General features: G+C 41.0%; 1 protein-coding gene across 1 annotated transcript in view; it reads left to right on the top strand.

Moving 5' to 3' along the window:
- Positions 1-19,670, top strand: part of RYR2 (ryanodine receptor 2) — a 908,577-nt gene that overhangs the window by 766,670 nt on the left and 122,237 nt on the right. Inside the window, 4 exon segments of the mRNA XM_030194683.1 lie at positions 737-841; positions 7,041-7,122; positions 12,854-14,151; positions 16,441-16,508. Of these exon segments, the coding sequence (XP_030050543.1) occupies positions 737-841; positions 7,041-7,122; positions 12,854-14,151; positions 16,441-16,508 (1,553 nt within the window).

The raw sequence follows: 19,670 nt of genomic DNA, 5'->3' as shown, positions 1-19,670 counted from the left end.
GATTTTATATGGGATGCATAGGTAGAGTTGTGTGCCTGGAAATGAGGCCACCTAAAATTATACCAGTATTTTGTTGAATTGGGGACCACAGAGTTTATAAAATAGAAATATCTACATCCCCTCCCCTCTTCCCCCCACCTTTGAAATACACACACCTTTATCTGTATGCTATGCATTCAAAGTAAAAATATTCTGACTGATATTCAAAGGCTGCTAAGCAGATAAATGCCAATGAGCAAGATATTCAGCAGCACTGACCAGAGAGTGCTGCTGAATATTTCCTCCAACTGCCTCGGCACTATCCAGGCTATAGATGGACCGTACAGGTCTTTATCTGCCGTCATTTACTATGTTACTATGCTGGAGTGTTCCATGGCAGAGCTTGGGCAGAGCCAGAGGTTATTTGGTTAGTGGCTGTATTCAGACTGCTAACTGCAAGGAGAATTATCTGGTTTGTGGTTTAAATATTATCTTTAACCGGATAGCCCTGCCAGTCATCACTTATTCCTGGATATTCAGCTCCAGCTGGTCTGGATACCGGAACAGAATATCCAGTGGTTCTTTAGTGATGGTGGCCAGTGTTAAAAAAAAAACACTTACCGCCACAGGCTGAATATTGGCCCCTGAATTTATAGCAGCCTTGCATATGGCCCATCCTTTATTGGCTTCTGCTTTAGGATACAGTTGAACTTTGCTCACTATGGTGTTTGTTTTCACCTTGTCATTTCTTCTTTAGGGCCCGTGTACTGGGAATCAGCAAAGTCTGGCACACAGCAGATTATGGGATGCTGTGGTTGGTTTTCTCCATGTATTTGCCCATATGCAGATGAAGTTGTCTCAGGTACTGTGAGCACTGTAATTTAGGATACTTTAGTTTAAGAAGGATGATGAGTACAGGATCTTCTTACGACATGGGAGAGCACAGAACACAAAACTGCTCTTGCCTGACTATTGTATACTGTTCTTGGCTAGAATCCAGTACAAAAGCAATTGCCCTATTGACTATTAAGAATAAACTTCCAAGTTTGTTGTGTTGCTTTAATTATTGTAAAATTAAATAGATACCATTTACAGTTCTTAAAGCAGACTGTGTTTTCAAATTGTTCATTTTTTCTCTGTGTTCCTATTTCATGATTATCTTTTCTACTGTATATGTTTCTATTATGTTTGGAGTTAAGAAGTTTCTACTCTTTATTATGGCCTCACCACATTCTAAAAAACCCCCTCTTTCTCTGCATCTAGACTTCGATTGTTTATGGTACATAGTGCATCTTAGTAAAAGGGCCCCTAAAGTTAGGTGCAGTTTAAAGAGTAGCGCTTACGCATGGGAATCATGCTTAACTGAAACGTGATGCAAATGTATGTGCTTATATTTGACATGTATCCCCATTGTTCTATAATAACACATGTTAGTTTTGGGAACACCCCTGTTCTGCCCATGACCCTCCCATTTCCGTGCCCCCTTTTTCAAATCGCATGTAAAATTTAGATGCGTAAAGTTCAATTAAATTTAATTAGTGCCAATAATTGCTTGTTAGCCAATTATTGGCGCAAATTAGCTTGTTATGTAATTAAGTTGCATGCGTAAATTGGGCATGTGCCCAAATTTTCACGCACAATTTTAGGTCTTAGCGCTCTTTAGTAAAAGGGCCCCATAGCTTGTGGTAGACCGTGCAAGCTGTGTTATTTTAGGAGAAATAACACCAGTTCAAAGTTGGCATTTATCTTCCTTCATGGGAGAATCGGGGTCCCTTAGCAGTTCCACAATGCTCTTGGAAAACTTCTCTGGCTTGGTTAATAATAGGAGCTGTCCAACAGTCTCCCCCCCACTCATGATTTAAACTTGATCACACACATGTCTGCTATAAAGACAACAACGCGGGCAGTCGGCACATACTTATACATACTTCTTGTTAACTAATCATATGTACTGGAGTCCATTTCAGATATCATTTGGAGTTTATTTGGCTGCAGCCAGGTGCATTAACATTTACAATCTTAATCTAACACATAACACATATCATTTCTAATACTTAACATTATAACTAGTAACATTACATATACATGTATGTATGGTTACACAGCTTCCTTTGTCCGACAGGTCGTGCCGTTAGAGCAGCCTGTTCTCCCGCTGTAGTGCCTCTTGCGGCACCAATTGTCTCTCAGGTGTATCCCGTTAGAGGACACACCCACAATCCTTTTCTTCGGCGCATCCCATTGAAGGAAGCACCCCGGCCTCTCTCTCTTGATCTGATGATGTGGGCCTCCTGGCCGTCTGAGCCAGAAGACAAGCTGTGACTCAGCTACCATGCGGCATATACCTCTTGTTTACATTTTAACTTTACACTAAGCTGTTTCACTTAACAGTATCACATTTGTTATCGTTTTGTCTGTCCGTCGGCTGTGTACCCGTCGCTGTGACCGTATCACTGCTGTAACTTTATGCTTGCCTAGCTGCGACAGTGTGCTCCCTTGCTGGGTGGGTGGGTTGGGTCAGCGTTGCTTCCTGCACTGGCTAGATGAAAGGGGGCTGCCTGTTCCCTCCCCGTGTCATTTATATCCTTTGGCCTTCTGCCCGTTTGTGTACGGCATTCCCTTAAAGGGGTCTGCCTTCTTCTCTACCTCAACACATAACAGATTCTGCAACATTTTCTAAAACCCCGTATGATGTTATGACAAACTAAAATTAAAGTTTTGGTGTCACCTCAGGAAGGCCAACACATAATCCCTCCACTACAAAACACTATACAGAAACTTGTGTAAAAACACATTCAGAACCTTACCATACCTTTACTGCACTAACTCCCAAGACACAAAAAGCAACAACCTTATGCATGAAAATGCAGCACTGTAAATATTATACCATGTCCTAAAACACCAATACACACTACCTGGTGAAAAAAACACAAAACAAATACGACTGCAACAAGATCTCTACAAAGGCAATATATGCTAGCTGAGTACCACATCGTATTCCAGTGATTCCCAAATTGGGTTCTGCAGAACCCTAGGGATCCACAAACTCTCTTCCTTAAATTAGATTGTAGAATCTGTTTGTATGAGCCTATACATGTTTATATAAATTGAGGGTTCCTTGGTGTACGAAAGAATATTTTAGGAGTTCTGCCATAGTAAAACGTTTGGGAATCACTGCCTTAGTTGGACACAAAATACCTAGACAGACCCTCAAAAATATGAAACAAGGGACCACACATCAGTAACAGAGGTATGAAGGCATGAAACTGAACTGGAAACCTCAGGAAGTCAGATTCTGCAAACAACAATAGTAGAGAGATAGAAACTGAAATGCAAAACACCAGAGATGGGCATTTTCAAAAGCTGACATTTCTAATTAAATATTCAGAATAAAATGTTTTTTTTTCTACCTTTGTTGTCTAAGCATTTTATTTTTCTATTCCTGTTGGTCCCAGTATTTTCTTTTCTGCTTTTTTCCTGTCCTCACCAGCCCCCCCCCCCAAAAAAAAAAACGCAAACAAAAAAAACCATGCCTTTTACAACCAGATACGAAAAAAAAAATAAATATATACCACAGAACTGCAAAATGTTGACACATTTAGACTGACTCTGGACTTCTGAATGAAGGTAGCTCTGGCTGAGCTCATTATTCACTATCTTTCTTTTAAATGAAAGTAATAAACAATATTACATGCATTTTTAAAATATACCAGTGCATTCTACAAATCAAAAAGAGCAAGTTCCCACAAACCATCTTTCTCTTTTGATCTAGGCACAGGGGGGAAAAAGATTGTAAATGCTCCCAGGCTTAAACCTAATTCATGTTTAATGTGGGATGTAAATTTCATAAATAAGTAAATAAATAGATAGAAACTCTGAGGGCCCTGTTTACTAAGCAGCATTATAGGCGCATTAACGTTTTTAACGCACATTAACCATGTACCTGCCTAGAATATCCCTATAGGTGCCTACATGGTTAGCATGCACTCTAAGTGTAGGCGCGCTAAAAACACTAATGTACCTTAGTAAACAGGGCCCTGAATGTTGAGCACCTGTTCTGGCAATATGGGAGTACCTTGCCCTGAATAAAACTGCTGATATTTTGTTGGGAACCTATTTGGATGGCTTATAAGCTTATATTTGGTGGTGGTGGTGGGGGGGGGGGGGGGGTCATAAATGGGGGAAGTAGGCTGAATGAATAGTGGATCACGATATTATGCTAGTACCACTGGCAGAAACAGGTATCAGTGGAACAGTACTTGCCTGGTTCAAATCCTATCTATCAGACAATCAACAGTCCATAGTGTTTAGCAGCACCTCATCACTACCATGGGCACTGACCTGTGGGGTACCATAAGGACTGATACTGTCATCTATTCTATTCAATATCTACCTCAAACCACTAGCCAAGCTGATTCAGTCAATGGATACTTGGTTCTACATCTATGTGAATGACATGCAGCTACTCAAACCCATTGAACTTGACTTACCCATAGCCCTGAGTAAACTGACTACCTGTCTAGCATCAAGAATGGGCTAAAAACAACAAATTTTGCCTGAACCCAAGTAAAAACTGAGATTCTATGGGTCTCTAAGATAAGTGCGGACATACCTGACATCAAAATATCCTTTGGGGAAAATGAACTCCCGCCCAAATAACAAGTCAGGAACCTTGGACTACAGCTTGATTCAACACTTATTCTGATCCACCAAATCCAAGCAACCTTCAAGAGCAATTTCTATCACTTGCAACAACTACACTGCTTGTCTCCTTACATTGAGAAGGCAAGCCTTGTCTGAATTGTGCATACCATGACAACATCAAGACTGGATTATTGTAATGCACTCTACATTGGTCTGACTACAAAGGGTTTGCAACAGCTCCAATTGATTCAGATTGCTGCAGCAAGACTAATATAAGGTTCTAAGGAACCCTTTTACTAAGCCGCGTAAGCGTCTACGCGCACCCAACGCGTGCCAAAATGGAGTTGCCACCCAACTACCGCATGGCTCTTGCGGTAATTTCAATTTTGGCATGCGTCCGATAAATTTTTTTATTTTCAGCCGCGCGTAACGGACGCGTGCCAAGTGGCATTTGACACACGTAGATCATTACCGCCCGGATTCTTTACCGCTAGGTCAATGGCTGGCGGTAAGGTCTCAGACCCAAAAGGGACGCATGGCAATTTTGATTTTGCCATCCATTTTCAGCAAAAAAAGGTCTTTTTTTAAAAGTGCACTAAAAATTGGATCGGCCTCGCCCAAAACCTGTGCTTACACTACTGCAAGTCATTTTTCAGTGCGCTTTTATAAAAGGACCACATCACACCATTTTTGCATAAACTTCACTGGCTACCAGTACAATACAGAGCCAAATTTAAAACACTGTTTAACCTTCAAGGCCCTTAAAACAAATGGCCCAGAGTACTTAAAAAAAAAAGAATCTCTCTCTACACACCTTCAAGGTCACTAAGATCCTCCCAAGGAGTTTCCCTAACCCCACACCCTCTCCAAAGGACATCACACTATGTGATACCCGCAAGCGAGCCTTGCTCTGGAATACACTCCCTGAAAGGCTTCACTTAACTATTTCTACTTTAGAAAGCAGGTGAAAGCTTGGCTCTTCAACCAGACTTTTAACGGAAGAAGTAAATGACACCGGCTGCACATATTATAGCAGGACATGTTATCCACTTGTGCCATAGCCAAGATAATGTTCAATCACCTTTCTAACCTCATTTGCAACTCTCTTTAATTAGTCCCTTATTTTCTTACTCCTGTTACTCTATCTTATCTATCTATATGTTCCATCTTTGTCTACACCCTATGTCTTTTCTCAAGAAGCTCTGCCAAAGATAGAGCTCTTAAAAAACATCACAAGACTGCACGTAAAAGTCCCTCCACAAATGTGGGAGCAGTAATCCAGAATCCCTATAATTGACAGCCCCCCCAATTGAAGGCAACCGTTCTACCCCCCCCCCCCCACACACACACACATCTACTCCCTCCAATAGCATCCTTCCTGATGGCACCCTCCATGTCATTCTCCCCCTCTATGGCAGGCCCCTCTCAAGGCACACACCCCTCTGTAAGAGCTGGGGGTGGGATCAGTAGTGGGATACTTGCTGCTGGGGGGAAGATTTTTTCTGCTGGAAAGGACTGTTACTGGAGCGGGGGGAGGGGTCTTACTGCCACTGTGTTGCTTCTGGGAGAGGACTTGCTACTGGAAAAGAGGGATGCTGCTCCGGGAAGGGGGCACTGATGTCGAAGAGGTGAGGAGAGTGGAAGGAGACTTGTGCTGCGGGTGCAGGAGGGTGAGGATGTCGGTCCATTCAAATTGGCACTTGTGCATGCCTCAGGGCAAGTGTAAAAGTCAACCTTTTACAACTTTTTATATCCAAGTGTATTCCCCTGTTAAAATGTTGAATGTACATTGATATTTTAGGCCCACCCACACCATACTCTCTCCATGACCTAACTTCCTTGAAAATCTCTGTGCGGTGTGAATCATCACATGTAAATAGCATCTTTCTTTAACTGCTATTTGGACTTGCTGGGGGGGGGGGGGGGGACTGATATGGAGGGTGCCATCAGGAAGGATGCTATTGGAGGGAGTTGATGAGTGTATGTGTGGCGGGGTAGAACGGTTGCCTTGAAGGGGGGGGGGGGGTCTGCCAATGATAGGGCCTTTTATAGAGGGATTCTAGATTACTGCTCCCACGTATGCGGAGGGACTTTTACGTGCAGTCTTGTGGCAATTTTATAAGAGCTCTATGTTTGACAGAGCTTCTTGCAAAAAGGTATAGACCTATGAATTCTCCTCTCAATATACTGTCTAAAAAGCTACCTGATTATTAATAAAGGTGTTAACTGCACACTAACTGATAGTAAATAAACCACAAATGAAGCCAGAACTTTATCAAAGATTTTCCTCCTACCAATCAGGAGAGGAATGTCAGAACTTGCTAATCTGCCAGGTATTATTGCACAGGCTGTGAAATATGCTTTATTTTTTTATTTGATTATGATTTCATCTATGGCATTTTTTTGTTCATGTTTTGTAGGATTCCAGTCAGATTGAGCTGTTAAAAGAGTTGATGGACTTACAAAAGGATATGGTGGTCATGTTGCTGTCCATGTTGGAAGGTATTTCTATTTGCTTGAAACTGTTTTGTAAGTCATCGTTATTGTTACGCCTAATATTCAAAAGAAATGTATTTGTTGAAATAAGAGCTTATTCAGCTGCTTATCCCTTTTCTTCTTTATCCATGAGAAGCTGAAATTGAGAGTCTCCTTTTTTTTTACTGCCTATGAGATAATTTTAGTAGCCATGATGGGAAACAGAGAAGTGCTTCTTCTGTGGAAATCAGTGTTCAGAAATGGGTTCAATATATGAGTAAATGTACTTGTGTACAGCCTGTGCATATGTAACATTGCTCAAACTAATTGCAGGTGCTCCAGGGTTAGTTACATGTTGAGTGAAGAGATATTTTCTTTGATTTGTTTTAAATTTATTACTTAATAGTTTCATTGCATGCCCCCTAGTCCTAGTAATGCCTAAATGGAGATGTCCAATTATATGTTGCTATCTATACATGCCTTGCTGCTGAAAAAGCAACAAATCTATGTGAATAGCAGATGTGACTGGATATCCAGTTTCAGTACTGACCTGAGTTGCCTTCATCCCCAATTAATCTAGGCGACCTGTGATAAAATTTCCTTTTTTAGGAGCACAACCTTTATGTGTGTAGCAATGGGATGTTCTGAGGGGGAGGGAAGGGGTGCAAATTTTAACCAGAGTTAAAATTTAGGCGTATACTTTTTTATTTTCAAAACTATAAACTTAAATATCTTGGCAAAATTCACTGCACATAATAGCAGGTGTCAGTTTGTGTGAGTAGTTTTGCTGAGGTAATTTTCAAAATGAGGCTACACACAACTGTGGAGACTGTTTTTCTGTACAGCTATTTTGTAAACACATGGACTCTTGAACAATTTATTAAGTGCCCAAATGGTCATGTAAAATACTGTTATATATACTCAAGTCCTTTATAATATTACCCCCCATTGAAGGCCATTTTGTAAATCATCATCACACTACCCCTGTGTACCGTTATAAAATTACTCCAGGTAAATTAAGATACACACTTATAAAGTGTTAATCCTGCTCCTGCCTGCCTATTCCCCTGCCCTGGGAATGAAAATTAGGCACTGTGGGCTAATAATACAAAGCTTTATCAACATGTAAAGCCTGTTTTACACATGGAACAACACCTTTTATAAAATCGCATGGTGGTTTTTGTATATATATGTGGATACAAGATGGCACATACTTATATGTGTCTGCAGGTAGCTTCCTGCCAAAACATGATCCCACGTCAGGTCCTTTTTATGTGAGGTGCTTTGCTTAATAAATATTTTACATCTACAATTGGCTCTTGGAGGTTTTTGGTTCACCCCTACTTCTCTGTGTTCGATGTACTTATAAATACAGTGTAGGTAGGCATTCCTGGTGGGAGGATGTTTGGTAAAGCAGGGAGAAACTTGCAATGTACACTATATTTTATAAAATATACACATGCATGCATTGAGTACATTAATTGTGATAGGTACAGGACCTGTCATGACAGGAAAAGGGGTTTTCCTTTTAAGAAAGCCAAAACTGTGTGTCCCATAATATATTTCTCAAGGATATATACTGTATATCAAAGAATGGGTTAGCCCAAGCTGAGAAAAACTGGGAGATTTGGCCCAGAAGGGTGGGGGCAGGGATGCCTACAACTCAGTATCAAACTCTGCCCATATTAGGAAAGGCTGGCGAGGAGAACTGCAGGTATCCTAACTGGGGAAGTAATGAGTCAGGCTCATGGATAGGTTGTGAGCTAAGAAGGAGAGAGGAGTTGATACCCTGAGATCCCTTGAAAAGCAAATATCTTACAACAGGCAGAGAATGCTAGAAGGGGGGGGGGGGGGGGTGAAGCGAGGAAGTGCCCACAACCCACAGTCATTTTATTTGTTACATTTGTAGCCCACATTATTCCACCTCTTTGCAGGCTCAATGTGGCTTACAATTCGTCATGGATACTGAAATAGAAGAGAGTATACATTTGGCTTTACAGAGTGTTTTGGGTTACATGAAGATGAAATACATGATAGTGTAAGAGCAAAAGGCATTATAAGATAATGCTGGATGTATTAAGGGTTGTACAGTTACATGTGTTGCTCATTGTGATATATCTTGTCAAAGAGATAAGTTTTTAATGCTTTATGGAAGTTGGTCAATTCATAGACCATTTTCAGGTGACGTGGCAACGCGTTCCAGAACTGCGTACTCATGTAGGAGAAGGTAGATGAGTGCATTAGTTTGTATTTCAGGCCTTTACACTTAGGAGACTGCATATAAGTCTGCACTCTATGAGAGAGACTGACCCAATTTGCATAATCCAGGAACTCTAGTAAGCTATTTTCCTGTTTTCCTCTGTCAAAAGCAGTCTCAGAAATATTGAATAATAAAATGATGATTCTGCCTCATAGAAGTGATATTACTGAGATTGTGGAAGCAGCAGTTTGGCTGGTGATGAGTTCACCCTGACTTTGAAGGCTACTATGAATATGGATTACAGATGCTAAAAGGCATGCTAAATAGTAGTAGTAGTAGTAGTAGTAGGTCCATATTGTCTCTGATTCTTTTTATTTGAGGCAAGATCCTATTCTTTATACTAAAGGGCTAATGGCAAGTGGCAGACCTTTCCCCTAAACCAAGGGAGGCAAGCACTTAAACTGCTCACTGAAACACTAAGGACTTGGGGATTTGAGACAACATACATTTAAATCATCATTTGCTTTTTTCAGGGTCTGGTTCTAGATGCCTATGTTCCCTTTATAAAAGGGTGCTCACTTTGCTTTCAAGATAAGTGGTTTCTACTAGTTTTGCTTATATACATTTTTGAAATAGCACACTGAATGGCACAGCACTATTTTCACAATAGAATCTAATGATTGTTATACAGAGGGTGGTTCCTTGGTTAATTTACTACCCTAATGGAATCCATAATACCTCTGGTCTGAAGATCTTTCACAATATTTTAAATGACTTATTGAAAATAATCTCTTATTTTTTGCATGATATATTTGATATTTGGAGGGTGTTTTGTTGCTATTTTTAGTTTGTCTCACCCTTTATGTGGACATTTTTTATTATCTATGCCTATAAAATAGGCTTAAAATAGCCTTTTTTAAAGTTCTCATTTAGGTGTCATTTATAAAATCAAACCCTGTTGAACTTATTTTCAAAGCATGTGGACGTCCATGTGCTGTAAACATCCAAGTATGGATTTTACAAAGGTAGAAAAGGGACGTCCAACACGGCAGTACATCTTATAGCAAGGGAGTGTGTTGTGGGTATGTTTTCAGTGGGGTTAGGGATGACCTGAAATCTGGAAGAGGAAGAAACATCCATTCCATGTCTAAAAAGGATGTTCTTATTTAGACCTGTTTCAGGCACGTCCCGGGTACAAAAAAGTGCCCTGATTGAGCAGCTGTCCATTGGAGGAATTAAAGCATGACACCTCCTTAATAGTGCAGTGGCTACAGTCCAGTACCGATGCCCCAATATGTTCAATTTTCAAACATGCTCAGTTCATGTATGAGAACTAAGTATGCTCGAGATGCCAGCTTCGGCCGCACAAAAATTCTGCTGCCAACTGCTGAGCTTATCAGAAGGGCGTTCAGGGTGCATTTTGAGAAGGTCTTCAGTTGGCAGGGTTGAGGGATTACCCCCCCCCCCCCCCCAGCTATTTATATTTTAAGTTGAGTTGGGAAGGGTACTAGGAGGCGAGGAGGAAGAAGTGTTGGGGGAGGGGGATGGAGTGGAGAGGAAATTTCATGCCCACTCATTTTGCCTGTAGGCCCACCCAAAATTTGCTGTCTGGCCATTTTGTGAACCTACTTGAGCATGTGAAATACTGTTGTACAGGCTGAGGTTCCTTACCAAATTATTCATATTTGTTCAGATGTCTCTTATTCTACTATCAGAAAAACAGGCTGATATTGGTTTAGCTTGGACTCATAACAGGCTGTCATCCATCTTAACTCATTCCCCATATGGATATATCTAGTGTAGGGTTTCTGATTTTAGGAGCCCATTTATTAAGTTGTGCCTAAAAGTGGCCTGTGCTGATGTAGGCACATGTTTTGGATGCGCGCAGGTCATTTTTTCTTTGGACATGCAGCAAAATTAACATCAGCACGCGTCCATTTTCAGCCTGAGACCTTACTGCCACCCATTGGCTTAGCGGTAAGGTCTCACGCACTAACTGGGCGATAAGCGGCCAGCGCATATAAAATGCCAGTTACCGCCATGTAAGCACCATGCGCTAGAACATAGAAAATATTTTCTACCGCGTGTTTTGGTTGCATGTCAAAAATGGAATTACTGTCTGGGCATGCAGTAGCTGGGCGGTAGATCCAATTTGGCGTGCATTGGATGTGCATAGGTTCTTACGTGCCTTAGTAAAAGGGCCCCTTAGTTGTTAACAAATAAATACTGATAACGCAGCCTCATGCAAAAAAAAAGATGTTTTATCGGATAAACACTGGAAAATACCATTTTCCCTCTAACTCTCCCTGGCTTGCTTTGCAGCCCCTGCTCAGTTTTTGAGTCTTTTCTGCACTGTCCACTCATTAAGTGACAAAAATATACAAATTCAGTTCCACTGGAAGAAGTACCCAGCACTGAAAACACAGATAGACACCAATTTTTGTACTCTCGAAGACCCCCTGATTAGCTTGAAAATAAACACCCAAATGGACAATTTATAAATACAGTTCCTTAGAATAGAAGTTCTATTTATAGGGTACTTTATAGGGTAGTTCTTCTTAGAAAACTTTCAGTAATGGAAATATAATACCTGTAAGTGCACAATCTAGTGTCTTATTTCCATTAGAAAATGAATACAGATCTTTTCAATAAAGGCAAAAGGAAATTAAATAATTTGTCCAATTAATCCCTTAATCATGATATTATGTAGCATTAATTAGGACAGTTTTGAATGGAATTTTTATGGGTGTATAAGTGTTTACCCATGGACCCCCCCCCTTTAAAGATGACCTCAGGCCTTCCTTAGAGAGGTTCGGGCAGGTCCACAGAAGTACACATAAGGATTTCATTTTAAAACTCCCACATCTGCTTGTTTTTTTTTTTTTTTTTTTGCATTATTTTGCCTTTTGCCACATACTGCATGGAAAAAAACTGGGTAAAACTTCCCCACAACATCAGCTGACTGGTGAATTTTGAAATGGAAACTCCCTGGGCTGAGTTTAAGGATATAGGACAAAATTCTGTATGAGCATTAAGCGCTATTCTATAAATGGTATTCCAAGCTGGGCACGCTTTATTGAATAGCGCCTAGTTCCAGGATTCATGCCTAACTTTTAGATGTAAGGATTACACCAGCTGAAACCTGGTGTAAATCCCCACACTTAAATTAGGTGCGGATCGGGCGTATTATGTAACAGTGCATGCAAATTCTTGGAACGCCCATGCCCCTTCCATGGTCACATCCTCATTTCAGATGTGTGCACTAGAATTTACATGCGCATCTTTATAGAATACGCCTAGCAAGATGCACTGGTAAATCTTAATTGTTGCCAATTAGTTTTGATAATTATTAGTGCCAAATTATCTGCACTAATTGGTTCATTCAATTAAATTGTACATGGAATTTGGGTGTGCCCAAATTTCTGCACACAATTTTGAGTGCCTTATATGGAATCTGGGAATGATGGATTTTCATAGTAATTGTGAAGCATGTGGGTTTTTTTTTAAACAGAACTTTCACTTTTAGCAACACCTGTAAATTCATTTGATTATTTTTAGGTAATGTTGTAAATGGAACTATTGGGAAGCAGATGGTTGATATGCTGGTTGAGTCGTCCAACAATGTGGAGATGATCCTAAAGTTTTTTGACATGTTTTTAAAACTCAAGGATCTGACAACATCTGATGTATTCAAAGAATATGATCCTGATGGAAAGGGTATTATTTCAAAGAGAGACTTTCACAAGGCAATGGAAAGTCATAAGCATTACACACAATCTGAAACTGAGTTTCTGTTGTTCTGTGTGGAAACGGACGAGAATGAGACTCTGGATTATGAAGAGTTTGTGAAACGGTTCCATGAACCTGCCAAGGACATTGGTTTTAATGTTGCTGTTCTCTTAACCAATTTGTCAGAGCACATGCCCCATGACACGCGATTGCAGACTTTCCTTGAATTGGCAGACAGTGTACTCAACTACTTCCAGCCATATTTGGGTCGCATAGAGATTATGGGTAGTGCAAAACGCATTGAGAGAGTTTATTTTGAGATAAGTGAGTCCAGTCGAACCCAGTGGGAAAAACCTCAAGTCAAAGAGTCCAAAAGACAGTTTATTTTTGATGTGGTAAATGAAGGAGGGGAAAAGGAAAAAATGGAGCTGTTTGTGAACTTTTGTGAGGACACCATCTTTGAAATGCAGCTGGCTGCCCAGATTTCTGAATCAGATCTGAATGAGAGGTCAGCAAATAAGGAAGAAAATGATAAGCTTGAGCTGCAGGACCCCAGGATAGGTTTCTTTTCTACTGTAACTCTCAAGTCAGCTTTAATAGCACTTAAGTACAATATAATTGCTCTCATGAGAATGCTCAGTAGAAAGAGCCTTAAAAAGCAGATGAAGAAAATAAAGAAAATGACGATGAAGGATTTGTTTATGGTTTTATTCTTCACCTACTGGAGTATAATGATGGGCCTCATGCATTTCACTACTAATGTTTGCCGTGGTTTCTTTCGGATTATGTGCGGTTTGTTGCTCGGAGGAAGCCTGGTTGAAGGAGCTAAGAAAATCAAAGTGACTGAACTTCTAGCTAACATGCCTGATCCTACCCAAGATGAAGTACGCGGTGAAGGCGAAGAAGTAGAAAGAAAAGACACAGATGTATCTTTACCATCTGAAGACTTAACAGACTTGACAGTTTTGTCAGATGATAGTGAGCTGCTTCCTGATATATTTGGTTTAGATTTGAAAAGGGAAGGAGGACAGTATAAACTGATTCCACATAATCCAAATGTTGGCTTGAGTGATCTGATGAGCACCTCTACATTGCTTCCATTGCCTGATCTCCAACAAAAAATCAAGGTAAAATTCTCCATTTCCAATGTACTGTATTTGTCAGTTTCAGTTCTTGTAGTAACACTGAGGGGCCCTTTTACAAAGGTGCGGGAGGGCCTACGCGCATACAGCTCGCATCAAATTGGCACTACTGCCGCGTGAGCCGGGCAGTAATTCCAAATTTGGTGCATACCGAATTCTGCGGTAGAAAATTATTTTCTATTTTCTACCGTGGGCTGGTTACGTTGGCGCATACTGCATGCTTACCACACGGGTAGCGCATGAGACCTTGCTGCTAGGTCAGTGGGTGATGGTAAGGTCTCAGGTCCATTTTCCGGCCCCTTAAAAAAAGGTCCTTTTTCCTAGATACGGTAAAAAAGTGGCCCAGCGCACACCCCTTAATGTCTACTACTGGGGATCATGCAGTGCCATTTTGTATAATAATGAGCTGCATGATTTGTATCTCCTCAAGTCTAAATAATGTATATTAAGGGCAAATAATGACTGATTTTGTCTTTTCAGTCCACCAGAGAAGTAGGGAAGGAGATGTAGGTCAACCAAACATCCCTTCCCTTCCTCTCTGGTTGACTGTGTTTCTTCATAGGGAATCCTTCATTTTGCCTTTTAACACATTGTTTGCCCAAAGCATGAGTTAATCCTTTAACTTATGCTAGTAACTAGCAACCTAAAATAATAAATAGTGCATATTGTATGTGATATCACACGCTAGTTCATGTTTTAATGCACAAAGCCATATTTGCAAAGTTTTTCTCATTTGCAAATAGCAACATTTTGCACATAGTTTTCTATACACAGACTTTTATTTACTGAAAATCAATAGTTAAAGAGCTGTTGTCCTTCAAAATCATACAGAGCAGCTCATTAACTAATATTAAATTGATAAACTATTTATAGACTTGCCTTCACAGATAAAGTTATAGGGTTTTATTTCTGTAAATGTTTTCATTGTTAACATTTGTGAGTCATTTTTCTATCCACCTCATCTGCACACTTAAAAAACTGTATGCAAAATGTATATTTCTGTTCGTGAAGGGCTCTCAGTTTAAAACATAATGTAGTGTATAAGGCTCTTGATTTGGACTAATGTAAGAATAATTAGAGGGTCATTTCACTAAGGTGTGATAATGTATTTAGTGTGCGCTAATGATTAACATGCACTAAATGATAAGATAAAGATACTCATATTTCTGGGTGTCTTATCTTTTAACACATGCTAACTGTTAGCACACCTTAGTGAAAGAATCTCTTAAAGATGTAATAGATGAGCTTTCAAGGTCCATTCCTTTCCATCATACCTGAAGAAGAATGCATAAATAGTTAACTTTTTGTTATCACTAACTTGGAAAATCTCTCAGAAATAATGCATATTTTTTGTTGTGTGTGTTGTGTGGGGGGGAGGGGGGGCTCAAAAGGCTTTATCAGCTAACTTAGGAGATAACTGGTTAAACCTCTGGCTTTATTAACCAGTTAGTTAACCTCATAAATCAGTGCTTCCTAACGTTTTAGCCAATATGACCCCAATTTAGCTCTTAAAAATTCATATGATTTCAGTTGATAATAAAAACAAAATTGCAGACCTCTACTCTCCTCCCTCATCCAAATCATGAGAGCAGCAACACCAGCAGTGGCCACAATAGCAATAGCCATGCGTGACCAGTCTAACAGGAAGCCTAAAGAGGAGGAAGCACAGCCTGTGATCAGTCATTGATTTATAGAACCCATTCTGACTACCTCTGTTAGATGTTTATCACAGTGGAGGGTGCAGGGAGAGTGGGAGCAGCCCTGTTTGTGTGATCCTGTCTACTGATGATCTGACCTCATTTGAGGTACCACCAACCCCCAGTTTAGGAATCACTAACATAAGCTAATAAGGTAGGCCAATATAGTCAGAAAAAACAAGCAACTCCAGGAGCATTCCTGAATGGGCTTATGACTTAGCCAGTCAATGCTAAACCACTAAGGTTAAGCAGGCAACACAGGCTACACAGATAGCTGCCCTGAATCTATATGGTCAAATCTAAACCTAAATGTATAGATATTTTCAGCTAAAAATCTAACCACTTAGGTTTCACTGAATTTTTCTAAAGTAAGCCTGCCTAGAGTGTTTGTTCAGTGGATCTTTGAAAATTGACTCATTGAATTCTAACTCATATATTTACTAGAGACCTGAAGCGTATTCAATCATGTCACTTAGCATAAAGATTCTGCCTTTATATTTCAAACTGAGGGAGCTTATCTTTTTGTACTCAACAGTAGGTCAAACAATATTACTTTATTTTCACACTTTTTTTTCAGGGGCAGACAGCCAAAGAAGATGACAAAAATGGGAAAGAAGAAACTAAATCTGAGCCAGAAAAAGCTGAGTATGTGCAACTTGATGCCTCTTGTAGTCTTCTTAAAAAAAGGCTGAATATTTATTCTATTTAATTTGCTTAAATTCATAACAAGTTACATGTTCACTGATAGCTGGAGAGTATATAACATGCCTATTCATAGCAGTTTTTCAGCTGCTATATGAATAGTGTCAGGTAAAAAAATCTATCTAGATGGTCAAATACTACCCATAAAGGGGTGGAAGGAGGGCAGACCAAGGGCTGGCTGTGAAAGTTATCCAGAGAGTGGCAATATTCAGCTGTACATTTGGCCCAGTGGCGTAGCTACGTGGGGCCTGAGGGGGCCGAGGCCCCCGCAGATTCACCCCAGGACCCCCCTCCCGGCAAACCCGCCCCCGCCGCTGCCTACCTTTACTTTTGCTGGCGGGGGATCCCACTCCCCGCCAGCCGACGTCTTCTCAGTCCTTCCTGCTCTTCAATTTGTTTGCTGACGTCCTGCATGTAATTGTACGTGCAGGACGTCAGACTCAGAGAACAGTTCTGTTCTCTGAGTCTGACGTCCTGTACGTGCAGGACGTCAGCAAACAAATTGAAGAGCAGGAAGCGACTAAGAAGAAGACGTTGGCTGGCGGGGAGTGGGATCCCCCGCCAGCAAAGTAAAGGTAGGCTGCAGCGGCGGCGGGTTCGCGGCGGGAGGGGGGGCGGCAATGTCGGCGGTGGGGGGGGGGGGGGGCGGCGCCGGGGGGAGGGCTAAAATGTGCCCCCTCCCCCGGGCTCTGGACCCCTCTCCCACGGAAGGCTGGCTACGCCCCTGATTTGGCCTAAACTAAATAGATAGTGGCAACTGCAGTGATCAGGTTACATGTATATCTATAGCAACCGAATATACCTATTTATTTAAACACTAGCCAGAACACTAAGGAGCCCTTTTACTAAGCCGTGTTAGGCACCTACACGCACCCAACGCGAATCAATTTGGAGTTACTGCCCGGCTATCGCATAGCCCATGCGGTAATTTCATTTTTTATGAGCGGCCGCTACGGTCGCCAGAAAATATATTTTATTTCCTGGCGCATGGCGAACATTGGGCGTTAACTCTGACTTGACACACATAGGTGATTACCACACGGTTAACATGAGAGACCTTACCGCTAAGTCAATGTCTGGTGCTAAGTTCTCAGACCCAAAATGAACGCGCACCAATTTGTATTTTGCCTCATGTCCATTTTCGGCAAAAATTTTAAAAAGGCCTTTTTTTTACAGTGTGCTGAAAAATGGATCTGCATGCTTCCATAACATGCCTACACTACCACAGCTCATTTTTTTTGTTACATTTGTACCCTGTGCTTTCCCACTCATGGCAGACTCAATGTGGCTTACATATACAGGTACTTATTTGTACCTGGGGCAATGGAGGGTTAAGTGACTTGCCCACAGTCACAAGGAGCTGCCTGTGCCTGAAGTGGGAATTGAACTCAGTTCCCCAAGACCAGAGTCCACCACCCTAACCAATAGGCCACTCCTCCACTCCATTTTTCAGTGCACCTTAGTAAAAGGACCCCTGAATATCAGCACTCATTGCTAAAGCCATAGCTGGTGATTTTGTGGACAGTCAAGAGGCAGATTCAGCATTTAACTGCCTAAGGGGTTCTTTTACTAAGGTACACTAACAGATATAGCGCATACTAACAATTAAGATGCACTAAATGCTAAGAAGCCTGTTTTATAAATATGGGCTTCTTAGCATTTAGTGCACGCTAAGGACCTCTAAGTTAACCTGAGAAATTGGACTGCATAAATCACAGTCCTATCTTTATCCAGTTTCACATAGGTGGTTAAATGCTCAGTATCACACTTAGGGGCCCTTTTACTAAAATGCATTAAGAAATAGGCTTAGCACATTTTAACAGGGTAATCGGCATTGTACGCGCGTTGACGATTACCGCCTGGATAATGCGTGAGACCTTACCGCTAAGTGAATGGGTGGCGGTAAGGTCTCAGACCCAAAATGGACGCTCGCCAATTTCATTTCGCTGCACGTCCATTTTCGGCCCAAAAAATGGCATTTTTTACAAGTGCACTGAAAAGTGGATCTACGCGCGTCCAAAACAAGCGCCTACACTAGTGCAGGCTATTTTTCAGTGCACCTTAGTAAAAGGACCCCTAGGGGCATTTTGCACATCTCATGCTAATTTTTCCATTAGCTCGCAAGACCTACAAAATTACTAACTCAGGAGTACTGACTGCCTGTTTAGGAGGTGGTAGGTGTTCCTGCCTTAAGTCTGTGTTATCCAGTTAGCGCACACTAATGCATATGCACTAGGTGGATAACACTTCCACGCCCATTCCCCCTCCATGAAACACCTTTTTCTGATAAAAATAACAACACCCCCCCAAAAAAATAGCAGACATGATTACCGTGTGCAGACAGCCAAATTACAATAAAACAAGCCAAAAAGCACACATGGACCTCTAGGAAAAGGACAAAAGGAATTTTTGTCCTGTTCCTGGAGGTTCATTTTTGCATTTTGGCTTGTTTTGGTTTCTTGGTGTACTTGGAATCCTCTCTTTTCTATTAGCCAAATTAAAACAAAATGCTTTAATGCGTTTTACAATAAGCCTTTTTTGCCATGTTAAGTGCATGTTAGCGCTTACCCCTGGATAATGGGCCTAGAGATCCGCACTGAAATCCAAGCGTATTCTATAACAATGCACGTAACTTAATTGGCTTAACAAGCTAATTAGCATTGATAACAGCTCTTAACAAGCAATAATGAGCACTAATTGGCAATAATGTGTGATCTGCTATCACATATCCGGTTAAGGGGCCCTTTTACTAAAGTGCCTTTAGGGGGAGATTCTATATATGGTGCCTAAAAAATCAGCACAGAAATCAAAGCTGAGTAAGCATATTCTATAAGCAGTGCCTAATATACTTAGTTGATATCTCAGTGCCTAAATCTACGTACCTCTATTTACACCAATGAAAACATGGCATAAATCCCAGCGCATAAATTTAGGTGCATTGGGCCATATTCTTTAACTATGCATGTAAATTTCAGAATGCCCACGAAACACCTATAACCATGCCCCTTTTTGTCTGTGCATGTTAGAAGTTAGGCGCAGTGTATTACAGAATGACCTTAGCGAGTTGTGCGCACAAATCCTAATTACTGGATAGTCAATGTTGGT

Source organism: Microcaecilia unicolor, chromosome 3, assembly GCF_901765095.1.
Source record: "Microcaecilia unicolor chromosome 3, aMicUni1.1, whole genome shotgun sequence".
NCBI classification, from domain to species: Eukaryota; Metazoa; Chordata; class Amphibia; order Gymnophiona; family Siphonopidae; genus Microcaecilia; species Microcaecilia unicolor.
This window is presented reverse-complemented; position numbering and strand designations above follow the sequence as displayed.